At 52.2% G+C, this 12,875-nt stretch overlaps 1 protein-coding gene across 1 annotated transcript in view; it reads right to left on the bottom strand.

The window, feature by feature from the left end:
• Positions 1 to 3,046: 3,046 nt before the first annotated feature.
• Positions 3,047 to 12,875, bottom strand: part of Wnt7a (Wnt family member 7A) — a 47,448-nt gene continuing 37,619 nt past the window's right edge. Inside the window, exon 4 of the mRNA XM_036181187.1 lies at positions 3,047 to 5,403. Within this exon, the coding sequence (XP_036037080.1) occupies positions 4,924 to 5,403 (480 nt within the window). The 3' untranslated portion in view covers positions 3,047 to 4,923. The remainder of the gene's footprint in view (positions 5,404 to 12,875) is intronic.

Below are 12,875 nucleotides of genomic sequence, written 5' to 3'. Positions count from 1 at the left end.
ACTACCTAGCTCTTACAACTGAAATTAACCCACATGGTGGTACCTTCTTTCATCATGGCACGTTAATCTTCCTTCTCTCCATGTCTTCTTCTTCCCAGCATTCTCTTAGTCTGGTTCTCCTGCTTAATCTTATCCTGCGTAGTTATAGACCAGTTAGCGTCTTTACCAATCATAGTAACACATGTTCACAAAGTATAAAGGAATATTCCACAAGTCACTGTATGACAGGAAAATAAGGTGCTGTGACTTGTGCTTGCCAAGGTGAGTAGAGAGCAGCCTGAGTTCATTCATGTTGTCTGAAGCATGGATAGGTTTCTAGTCCCCCTGTCAAGTCTGACAGTAGTCACCATCTCTGGGCATCAGAGCCTCTGAAGAATTGTGTGTATGTCATCTCTTACTTCAGACACTTCTGTGCATTTTTAAACTAGGGAGCACCTGCCATTAACAAGTATAAATAATTTCTGCTCCCCTGTACCCCTGAGAGCATAGGAAGGGGAAGCTGGTATAACCTCCCCTGCTGTCCCTTCCATGCCTGAGAAGGCTCAGTATTAGCCACCTCTGCTCCTACCTTCCTCTTGGCTAATGAAATGGTTGTGTCTCTGTTATAGATGGACATCAAAGTTGCTTGGGTAGCTAAAGCTTGGCTCTTTGTGGCTTGGTACCATTGGCTCCTTGCATTTCAGCACTCAGTGAGGGGCAGAGTGAGGGCCCCCCCAGGACCCTGCAGACCCAGGCTTCTGCCACCAGGCAGCCCTCTCCCCAAGGTGGCTGATGGGAAGAGGTAAATGCTCACTTCTTCTCATTCAGGCATGGGTATGACAGGTGTCTTCTCCTACCCAGCATTCCTTATGGGAGATGCTCCTGCTGAACCATCTCCCAGCTGCATAGGAAGTGGATCTGGTTTGGAAAAGCCCAAGCACAGTGTTCTTTGACCCTCTGCCTGTACAACCTGTATCTTCTCTCTTGCTTGTGAGCAGCCAGTAGGGCTCTGGAAAGCAATGAGGTAAATCTCAGAAATGCCAGGATGGGCCAGAGTTAACCACCTCAGACTTTCTTCTAGGAAGGGCTGGGAAGGAAGCTCTCTGCTCTCTTCTGAGGTTCCATCTGGGTGTTTGGCATTGAGAGACTTCCCCACATCTAAAAGCTAGTCAACAAGCACATACAATTTGGCAGTCAGCTTGTTAAGGGCCAGAAAGACAGATGGGACTGGGCAGAAATTGGGGTATTACCTGGGGGCGGGCAGTGAGCTGGCATGGAAGGGTACCTGCCTACAGGAATGGAGGGTGAGATGAGCATTGAGTCAAGTTGAGTAAGCAAGGTTCTAGAGATGCTAAGCAGGGCCACACATTCTGAGAGCCTCTGGCCACTGGGAGGAGTCTGAAAACCATTAATTCCCTTCATGTAAATGGAAGCCAGTGCAGTGGGCAACTTTGCCCACCATGTGTTCCCACCACCACACACTCCATGACATACTCCACTGTGTGTTCCCGCCATGTGCTCCATCCCATGTTCCCACCATGTACTCCCATCCCGTATTCCCATCCCGTGCTCCAGCACATGCTCCCCCATGTGCTCCACCACACACTTCACCATGTACTTGCCATCACCTGCTCCCACCACATGCTCTCACGGTGACACATTGTCTCACCATAGGCCTAAAGTAGAGAGGCCAACCCCATTAGCCCAAGTGGCACCTTCCTCCCCTCAAGTCACTCTCTTAGCTTTTCTGTCACAGTAGAGGAGGGATGACTCAAACACCAACCTCTCCAGACCAAGAAAGGGAAGGCCTGTGATTGGAGCCCAGACTCTTAGGCTGTGAGCCGGGGTTCTGCAGAGCACAGTGCTCTGTGAAACAAACGCCAAGCTTCAGAAGCTCTTGGCCCTTCAGCCAAGTGCCTCCTGTCTGGGTATGGCCTCCTGGGGCAGGTAGCACTGGCTCTCTCTAACCTTGCATGAGAACACTCACCCAACCATGCACACATGGTTGAGGGCTTGCTTCTGAGCAAGTACCAGAGACCACAGGGGGAGAGGAAAGTCCTGGGCATGGCTCCTAAAGACAGGTCTGCAGCTTTCCCCAAGCCATGTCTGTAGTCTGTGCCTGGGTGTGTGTGCGCATCTTGTACCCTTAAGAATATGGCACTACCCACGCTGCTTTCAGAGAGAGGAACTCATCTTCTTGCCTTAGCCCCCAGAATGCCGGCTCTGTTGCCTTGGCTGACACCCAAGTATGGCTGAGGTGATGTGTGTGTGTGTGTGTGTGTGTGTGTGTGTGTGTGTGTGTGTGTGTGTTGTGGTTGCTTGTGAAGGTCTGCCTGAAGTCACATGGCTCTTGTCTGTCCTCTCCCTTTCAGTCAGTGTCTTTGTGTGACTGTATGTGCGCATGCATTGCCGATTCTTTCTTTGCCATCTCGCAAAGCCGGGGTGGCTACTGAGCTTGCCTGTTGTCTTCAGTTCATTCTTCTGTGTCCAGGAGCGTTGCTGTGGTAACCAGTGCTGCCTGTCAGTGGAGAAGCTGTGGCTGTGGCTGTATCCATAGGCACCAGCCAGCTCCAGTATGCTGCAACCCTCAAAACAAGCCAACCTCTTGTCTTCCAGGTCCTCACCTCTGGTGCCCTCACAAGCCCTCTAGGTCCCACCAGGCATTCATTCCTAGTTAGCAAATGCTTATTATCCTAAGCAGGCAGTGGGCACTAGGGATCCAGCAGCAGCCTCACAGATCCCTGCTCCATAAGCCTCCCCTTTCCAGCCTGCACCATGTGTTAGTTCACTGGGTTACTGCCATCCTGTTGCAGCATCTGCTTGACCAGTAGAGAAAGATGGGCACAGAGAGGTTAAGTGGCTGCTCTAGAACACACAGCCAGTTTTGAACCTAGGAAATCCTTGCTGTCATCTCGTTATCTGTCCATCGATCTGCCCATCCACACTCCCATCCATCTATGCACCCACTCATCTACTTATGGTGCATCCATCCATCCACTCCATTTTTCCAGTTACATGCCCATCCATCCAAACACCAAAAAACAAAACAAAACAAATTAAAATTTCATTCAAGGGAAGAAATCAGCCATCCAGCCATGTTTATTTTCATGCTGTAACCCAGGTGGGGAACTGGACATGACCTAGGCACTGAGAGGCTCCTAGCACACAGGCCAAGGGCTCAGGACTGTGGTCTCACAGGTGTCTGAGTTTCACCAGCAGCTGTGGAGATAGAGTTCAGAGTTGCAGTCTCTTTGTGGCTCAACACAATCAAAATAGTTCCCTGCTGTCTACCTTGCACCCCACCCACAGATATAGACACCCAGTAATACCCTCCAGGGACCACAGATGCTCAGGCATACAGCTCCATACACATGATCTGGTCTCCCAGGCACATGGAGATACATGCAAGCACATCTACATGTGAGCACTCTGGAGGTACTTCAAAGTGCTGGCATAGGAGTGTGTAAATGTGCATGCATGCACACAGGTGGAAATGCATGTGACACACATGAAAATGCCCCCAGCTTTCTTGAGGGTTTCCTGGTTGAGAGACTCAGGTGTAGCTGGGTCTGCTGTAGAGGGGCCACATCCACCACTTTCACTGGGGCCGAGGATTCTTGGCTTTCTCCTTCCCCCTCCTTCCTGACCCCTTCTCTGAGGATTGCACCTCACCTGTAGGCACATAGGCAGTGGCTGGGCTATGCTGGTGAGGTATCAACACCCCTGAACTGGCCTTTGCCTGATGATGAATGCCAGGTCCACTGATGACCACAAGATATCAAGACACCGACTCATCCACCACTGTAGCTCATCCTGAGGTCACCTCCTAAGATTATCACCCAGTGACACCATTCGAAGAACTGAGTTTAGCAAGCTAAGGCTGGGGGATGAGTCCTTCTCATTCAATACAGATCATACCCCAGCCCAGGCATCTGGGAACTGCTATGGCCCCCTTGGCAAATGGAACTCCAGAACCCAGCTGTGTGAGGGTCTCCAGGGGACCTGCCCACACACCTGGCCTTGTCTTCCTGCCCCTGAGTGAGTACCAGTGTTAAGAAGAAGCACGGGCCATGGGGCATCACAGGCAGACTCCATATAAATAAAATATCCATAGAAAAATAGTCTCTTAGAAATCCTCTTATCCAGTGGTTCACTTTCCAGAGATAGAAACTGCCGGGGGGGGGGGGGGTTATGATTCCTGTCCCCTGACACATACTGTTCCCAGTGGGACTTTTCTAACAGTGAGGTTTGAACTGTGGAAGGCAAAAAATGGGGGCGTGTCCTGGAGAAGAACTGCTCCAGATCTGGACCAGCTTAGAGTCTGGATAGGTAGCAGCAAACAGCAAAAACAAAACAAAACAAAAAATACAAATGTGTGTGCATATATATCTATATGTGTGTAAAGACCATCTTCTCTTTGTACTTAACATCTAGTGCTGCAGAAGGGTACTTGCAAAGTCAACTAGTAGAAACATCTGCATAAAGAATAATTATGTACAGTTGTTCACAGCTCCCAGTCTTAGTGACTAAGTCCTGCCACCAGGACCTCAAGCAGTCCACTTTGATTGCAGAAAACGGATCCCGACGAAGTGGAGGAATTCTCTTTAATTAAATAAATTAATATTATTTCTCATCAGAATAAATTGTTAAATATTGCTATGACGAGGCCCAAGGCTCCAGAGTGCCTGCCGCAGAACACTTTGTTCCAGCTGTGGAGGGGCCTGGGCAGTGTCTGGGGGAGGGTGGCCTAGCGGCATCCACGTGGAGTAGAATGGGCGAGGCCTCTGAGAGATTCTTCCCACAGGAGTCTGCAGGAAACCCAGAACACCCCTCCCCACTCAGCAGAAAAGACAAGGCCAGTGCTTCTGTGGTTCCCTGTGAGCATCCGGGCGGTGGCCGACAGGGCGATTGTGTCCTGCCTGCCATCTGACCTCTGACCTCCGTTCACTTGCAGGTGTACATCTCGGTTCGCTCACTGCACGTGTTGCACTTGACGTAGCAGCACCAGTGGAATTTGCAGTTGCACTGCCACACTCGGGCATATTGGTGTGTGTTGTAGCCACGGCCACAGCACATGAGGTCACAGCCGCTAGCCTGAGGGGCTGTCTTATTGCAAGCACGGCCCTGCGTGCCCACGCTGCCTGTCACTGGGTCCTCTTCACAGTAATTGGGTGACTTCTCAATGTACACCAGGTCGGTGTCCATGGGCTTACGGTAGGATAGGGGCTTCTTGATCTTCAGGAAGGTGGGCCGCTTGTTCCGGCTGGCACGCACCGGTTCCACATGGACGGCCTCGTTGTATTTGTCTTTGAGCACATAGCCTAGCTCTCGGAACTGTGGCAGCGTGGTCCAGCACGTCTTAGTGGTACAGGAGCCCGACACGCCATGGCACTTACACTCCAGCTTCATGTTCTCCTCCAGGATCTGCAGGGCCAACAGGGAAAAGCACAGAACTTGTCACTGTGGCTCATGGCCAAGGGCAGGCCCAGCCCACCCTCCAGGCCCTCTCAGCCTTTGGTATAGGCAGCTTGGGTCTGGAACCCGGTCCCTCTGTCCCTCTGTCTCCACAGCCTCGATGCGGTGGTCTCCCTGGGTGCGTGTGCCCTGTTTACTCTCAACTTCTTTATGCTCTGCTCTCTGTGGTGACACCAGCCCAGCTCAGTCCAAATGCACATTAGTTCTCTTTGGTCTAAGATCAGTTTTGAACCGTGTTTACAACTCAGGAGGATCCTGTTTAGAAGATGGGCTTTTCAGATTCCTTTCCAGACCTGTGGCATCTGTTGACACAGAGTGATGACAAAGACCTGCTTCATTCAGCTGGGCTGCTGTAGGTGCTGGCCCAAAGTTCACAGCTGTCTATGGTACCCTGGAGCAACGATGGCTTAGACACTGCCCAGGGGCCCATGACAGTGGGTCCATGAGCTGAAGACCAGACTCCAAAGCTCTGGGGTTATAGCTCTGTATCCTGCAACCTGCCTCTCCCATTAGGCCTCTCCTCCTCCTCTGCAGTCACTGTTGGCCTGGGGCTGTGGTGACCTTGAATGGGCCCTTAATCAGGTGACATCCAGCCCAGCTCTGCTAACTCTGCACCCTGAAAGTCTCAGAGATCTCACTGTATTCAGCATAGTCACAACTGCCCTGGCCAGGACTGGTCACCCACGGGCAGCCAGCTGCCTCCCTAAGGCACCCACAGCAGCAAAGAAAACATGTGCAGGTCACCCCTTCATCCAAGCTCCCACCTCTGGAGGCCAGGCTGATCCTGGCTTCTGAGCTTCCAGGATTCCTAGCTCCCTCCCATGCTTCAGGTCAAACAGCTTGAGGCTTCAGAATCCCTATAGTGACCCCTCTCCAGCACCTTCCCAGGGCTAGCCCCCAGCAGGTACTCAGAAAATGCCCAAAGGGAGTTCACCAGCAGGACATTTGAACTACTTCTTAGCACGCCACACCTCAGGGACCCAGGATAAAGGAGGGTGGATAGGTGTGCTAGGATCTGCCATTCATACCAACACTTCACATAGCCAAAGAGAAACCCAGGAGGGAATCAATACACATCTGGGTCTAGCCTCAGCTGGTTGGCCCTTGGAAGATGCTGAGGAGTTATTGCCCCTGCCAGATTCCATTGGACCCCATGGGAGCTTGGGCCCCCACTATCAAAAATTCATCTTGTCTGAATTCCATCAGGCCTCCAGTCCCAGGCAGTGGGCACCCTTTTAGACTGACTTCATTCTATGGATTAAGAAACCTGTCTGAATAGTTCCGTTCTGATACAGCTCATATGCCAGAAAGAATTATACCTCCTCCAGGAAGCTTCCCCTGATTATCAAGGTAGGCTCCTCCCACCTGTCAGTCCCCGACTCTGTCTCCTGAGCAGTGTTGAGCCGTCCATACATCATGTTCTCCATTAAGGCCGAGCCCTTTGGGACACGGAGGAGCTCTGCCCTAGTGGCCCATCTCAGGTCACTTAGAGCTAGAGGGACAAGTACCTGGCCATTCCAACTTTGGCAGTGACACAGGTAGGCAGTACCCACTCCAAAAAGCTCCTCAAGGCTTAGTGTCTACCTGTCTCCTACAGAGTTCATGTCTGACTCCCCCTCTCAGCCCCCTCTCCCAGAGAACCCCAACTGGGACAGTCATCAATCCACGACAACCGGCCTGAGATAGCAAACGTGCTGACTTCTGCTTGCAAGGGGAACAGAGGGCCGTTTGGGCTCAGATGCCTGCTATCATTCACTTGTTCATATTGCAAAGGACACGTGTGCTGCTGGTATTGCCTCTGCTACAAGCAGGGGTGGGACAGACCGTCGGGGGCCTGGTGACATCGGACACTGGCCCTGCCTGCTCTGAGGTGCAGCCTCTTCTGTCTTTGAGCTTATGGTTCCAGACCCAGGGTGGCCATGGAACTCACAGAAACATGTAGCAATGTGGGCTGAAGGAGTAGTAAGGAACACTTGGAGAAGGGTTGGAGGTGGGCTTCAGGAAGGCGAGAGCGGTGCAGGACCCAGGGAATAAGAAGGACTGACAAGAACAGCTTGGCCTGTGCCTGTGTGGGTGGGATGCAGCCCCTGGGAGGAATGGGAAGGAGGCCCTGTGGAAGGAGGGTGGAGGCTCAGAGTGACAGAGCTGAGGAGCTGGCACAGTTGACTCTTCAGGGCAGGGGAGCATCTGGATCACCATGTAGGCAGCCACAAGATCACTAGGTTGGAAGGGACAGTGGCAGGGGAGCATCTTGGAGAAACACAGTCCTCTGTGCCCAGGCCAGAGATGATGGAGCTCTCGTGCAGGCAGCAGCCATGGGAGGAGAGAAGAGGCAAAATGCACAGTGATTGTGAGTGGACCAGCCACGGGGGCTGGTGAGTGCGGAATCTGTGCACCGAGTTAGGAGGCCGGAAGCTGGGCTTGAGGAAGAGGATGCATACAGAATACAGGGAATACATTCAGGTAGGGCAGTGCTCAGGATGAAGGGCCTCTGTGGAGCGGGGGTGGGGGGTGTCTTTTGGTGCAACTGGACGCTGGCTCCCATCACCTGGCAAGCCTAATGGGGGTCATTTGAAGTCTCAGGAAAAATTCTGTTCCTTCTGCAGACTAACACATGATGAGTAAATGCAGCCAGAAGAGAAGAAAACACTCAAAAATCTTTATATTAAAATTGGTCGCAAAAGTACAGAATGGGAGAGACTGAGAACGATTGAATGCTTCAATGACCACAAGACTGCTAAAAAAGCCAGCCGTCTGAGGCCATGTTGATGGATGCCTAATGCACACACACAGAGAATAGTCATCCTTTGTGATTCCTAGCATGGAAGAAGAGCAGCCAAGCCTGGTAGTGCACACCTGGAACACCAGCACTTGGGAAGTTGGGGTAGGAGAATTGCTACAGAATGAGGTCCTGTCTGTCAAAAGAAAGAAGAATCAGGTCTAATACAGAGGAGGAGTTCAACACAGCTCAGCTTAGAGAAAACAATGTCCAGGGTCCTTGAGTGTGGCCCACAGACTCTGCATCCCTGTCTGGGATGGGGTGAGCAGGAAGGATGTGTGACTGAAGGGCAGCACTTGGACCCTGGGAGGAGGGGTCTTCCTGGGCAGCAAAGCACTGCTCAGTGGGAGGCTAGCCTTCTCTCCCAAGCTCATGCCTGCTGGGAGGCGGCTCCTGTGACAGCAAGTCACCTGTCTTGGAGTGTGTGTAACTAGCAGTTGGCTCCACAGAGGGGCTTCCTGCACCCCGTGGGTGGGGCTGCAGCTGAGATCCTTCTCTGTCTCCCAGCAGTGCCCCAAACCTGTCTAAAGCAGCAGGAAGGTTTTTCTGCACCGCCGGAGGGAAAGACATCCATCTCTTTCTGACAAGTCCTCCAGGAAGTGCCAACAATGTGCCAGGTGCTGCCCAGAGCCCAGAACTCCTCAGGGTGGGGTGCTCAGGTTTGGGAAGGCCTGGGGAGAAACTTGGCTCTAGAAAATTCCTTGACTCATACATTACGCCAAGTAGATACTATCAGAGTCTGCCTGCTGGGCCTGCCCCAGACCCTCACAGTGGCACGGAGGACCTGGAGAACAGTAATGGTTTTGAGAGGTTGGACATGACCTCTGGCTCCCACTCAGTCCATGCCATAGGGCACCCGTCACCAAAGTGTGGAACATGCTCCACAGCATCTCTATGTTGAACATCACTGTTTCTGTCCATGACCCCCAGCTGGGAGCCACACTGAAGCTATCTGAGCTTCCAAACATGATCAGGACTTCCTGCTTGCTGGGGTGGATCACCTCTGCCGAGCCCTCCTCAGGAATGTGGCTCTGTCTAGGAATGCACCACCCTCTAGGATCTCAGGGCTATTCATCTCCTGCACAAGTCTGGCCTACCCCATCAGGTCACTCTTTTTTGGTACTTTGTTTTCTAGCAAGGCTGGCATGACTGACCCTGGCTCCTCAGTGAGGCTTTGCTGGCCACCCAAATGAAAGTCACTCCACAGGTCACTGTTTCCAGCTGCCAATATGTACCTCTCTTTAGTTCCCATCAGTCACCTCCCTTTTCCAGTTCCCACCTGTCAATGCTACTAGTTCCCACAGTCACCTCTCCAATTCCCACCAGTTAACCCCCCAGTTCCTACCAATCACTCCTCCCCAACCCCAGGTCCCACCAGTTATCTCTCTCAGTTCCCATCAGCCACTGCTTAGTTCCCACAGCCACTCCCTTCTGGCTCTCACCAGTCACTTCTCCCAGTTCACACCAGTCATTGGTAAGGATCAGCTGGTGACTTGACCCAGTCACAGCCAAGCAGAGTCAGTCTTGGGAATTAGGTGTGAACTGAAAGTATGTTGGCTGTTTCTCACCAGAGATGAACAAATGGGAAAGTGAAGCCCACAGCTGTGGACAAACATCTGGCCAGCTTGGAAAGTTGAGTCTGGTACCGACTAAATAAGTGAGCTGGGAAGGAGTGATGTGTGCAGCTGGTTCCTGGGAATAGTATTTGTGCCCGGGATCAAGCTGGCGCGGGATTCATTGCCACAGGACCCTTAGTTCTAGGAATTCTCCGTCCTTAACCATGAGTTGTGTTACTACACTGTAAAGTGTCCTGACTGCTACAGAAATCCTTCCATCTGTGTGGGAGATGAGTTGCGAGCGCACACACGTGTGGTGTGTGTGTGTGTGTGTGTGTGTGTGTGTGTGTGTGTGTGTGTAAAACAGTCTCAAGTTGATGGGTTTGGGACCACAAACAATATGGTCTGAGTTACTAAGGACTGGTTTGCATATTAAAAAGGACTTGGGGACAGGCAGGCAGGTGCCAGTGGGTAAAGCCTTGCTGTAGGAGTGGAGGACAAGTTTGAATTCCCAGAACCCACATAGAACTGGACATAGACACATGTACATCTGAATCTGAATGCTCCTTTAGCAAGACAGATGGTGGAGACAGGAGATTCCCAGGAGCTAGCAGGCCAGCTGGCTTGGTGTATGTCACAAAGAAGAGCAAAGAGACCCTGTCTCAAAGAAGCTGGAAGGTGAGGAGTGACATCTGAGGTTGCCCTCTGACCTTCACACATACACATACCCCCACAGCACATGTGCACCTGCACACACATATATCAAGCACACATATGCCCAACATATACACATACCACCACCACCACCACCACTACCACCACCACCACCACCACGCTAAACTATAAATTCAAAGGACATGGGGAGGTCAGGATCCTGGGGTCTGAAGACTGAGAATCTGAGTTAGCTGACATTGTGGCTTCTTTCCCTAGTCAATTCTGAGTAATTTGTGCCTCAGGTGGTGAGCAGGGATCCAGGTGATCAGATCCTCTGTGATAGCATGCTGTAACAAAACATCCCAAGGCAGGGAGCACTTGCTCTTCCCCACTGCTTCTCCTCCTCCCCCACTCCTCCCCCTGTTCTTCCTCCTCCCCCCCTCCTCCCCCTGCTCTTCCTCCTCCCCCTGCTCTTCCTCCTCCCCCACTCCTCCCCCTGCTCTTCCTCCTCCCCCTGCTCCTCCTCCTATTGCTCCTCCCCCCTCCTCCCCTGCTCTTCCTCCTCCCCCACTCCTCCCCCTGTTCTTCCTCCTCCCCCCTCCTCCCCTGCTCTTCCTCCTCCCCCTGCTCTTCCTCCTCCCCCACTCCTCCCCCTGCTCTTCCTCCTCCCCCTGCTCCTCCTCCTATTGCTCCTCCCCCCTCCTCCCCTGCTCTTCCTCCTCCCCTGCTCTTCCTCCTCCCCCTGCTCCTCCTCTCACTCCCCAGTCTTCACTGCTCCTCTTCATCTCATTCCTTCCCTTCTGCTCCCCTCCTCTCTTCCTCCGGCCCATCCATCATGATCCAAAACCTGCCTTGTACTTCGCTGCAGCTGCGTTCCTCTGGGCGACTCAGATGAAAGAGGGAAGCAGCTTTTTCTGTAAATACTTGAGGTATTTTCTCTTCGGTCGCATTCTTCAAGCCACACTGAGTGCACTCACCTCAAGCCGGCGCCCCTATCGGCTCAGGTGGATGCAAGCATAGCTGCATTCCACAGACAGGGGCCACCGCAGCCCTAATGCTGCAGACCTGAGTGTGGAGGACATGCCCAGGAAACAGGGCTTTGGGCCACAGCCAGAGAGGTCTTCTGGTGTAAAGCGGAGGCCTCTGAAAATCTTGTCTATCGGGTCACAGAGGCTCAGAGGCTGTTTGTGACTCCGTGCTGTCTTTGAGTTCCTGGACTTGTCTGGAACCTGTCCTCTAACGCTGGGGTCTTATGGAAACTTGTACTTCATAAATAGCCCAGTCTCATCTCTTCTTGGGTTCACACTTCCTGGGTACACCTATATGTCTGGCACAGGTCTGCTGTGGTCAAACAGCCAGATGCAACAAGTGTTTACACACCCACACACATTCCCTTCTGTGGGTGAACCACACAGTTACACAGGCTACATACCCTTGCACTCATTACCACAGGAGCCATGCCAGGTTTCATCTGCATATATACTCATGTCCTCCCTAAAATAACATGTTCACACACTATATACGAGACACAATTGTGTATTTTCACACTCACACAATTACACACCCTCATTACACACACACACACACACACACACACACACACACACCCCTTCATCTTCCCTACATGTGCATACTCTCACAAACGTGTACCTATGCACCTCAGACCATGCCAGAGACCAGCAGAGAGGTTCCTGCATGGCAGTGGGCCTGGATCAGGCCTCAGTTTCTCTCACTGTAAGCTGAGGTTGCTGTAATCCCTTCACAGGGCTCCCATGGACACTTAGAGCCATTTCAAAAGGGCAGTGGCTGAGCCCTGGGGACACTAGCTGCTCACAGTATGGACTCCTGCCTGGTATCTCTCCTGAGCTGATAAACAGACAGGCGTAGCCTCAGGACTGTCCCATGGTCCAAGCTGAGTGGAGACTATGGACTGTGGCTTCGGGTGAGACAGTTGGGTGGCCCTGCCTGTGATGAGAAGGATGGAGAGTTGGCAAACCTGCATGATTCCAGCAATCTCTGGGACATCAGGAGTGGACTTTGGCCTGTCAGCTCTTTTGTTCATTCTCGTTCATCTCTGTGCCACATGATGATTTAATTCCTGGGCCAGGCCTAGAGGTGGGCAGCTTGGTGGGCAGTGAGAGACTTACTCAGATTTCCGTCACCATGGCAAAATTCCTGAGGTCACCAACTCATGGGGATAAAGGCTTATTTTACACCTGTGGTTTCCAAGGTCTCTTTCCATGCTTGCTCTGGCCCTGTTACATCATGGTGGGAGCACTCAGTGGAAAGCTGCTCACCTCATGGCAACCAGGAAGCAGAGAGAGAGAAAGAGAGAGAGAGAGAGAGAGAGAGAGAGAGAGAGAGAGAGAGAGAGAGAGACTAGACAGTGTATAGGTAAGGGTCTCACTCTCCACTTCAAAGACGTGCTTCCA

The sequence above is a fragment of the Onychomys torridus genome, chromosome 3 (genome assembly GCF_903995425.1).
Source record: "Onychomys torridus chromosome 3, mOncTor1.1, whole genome shotgun sequence".
NCBI classification, from domain to species: domain Eukaryota; kingdom Metazoa; phylum Chordata; class Mammalia; order Rodentia; family Cricetidae; genus Onychomys; species Onychomys torridus.
This window is presented reverse-complemented; position numbering and strand designations above follow the sequence as displayed.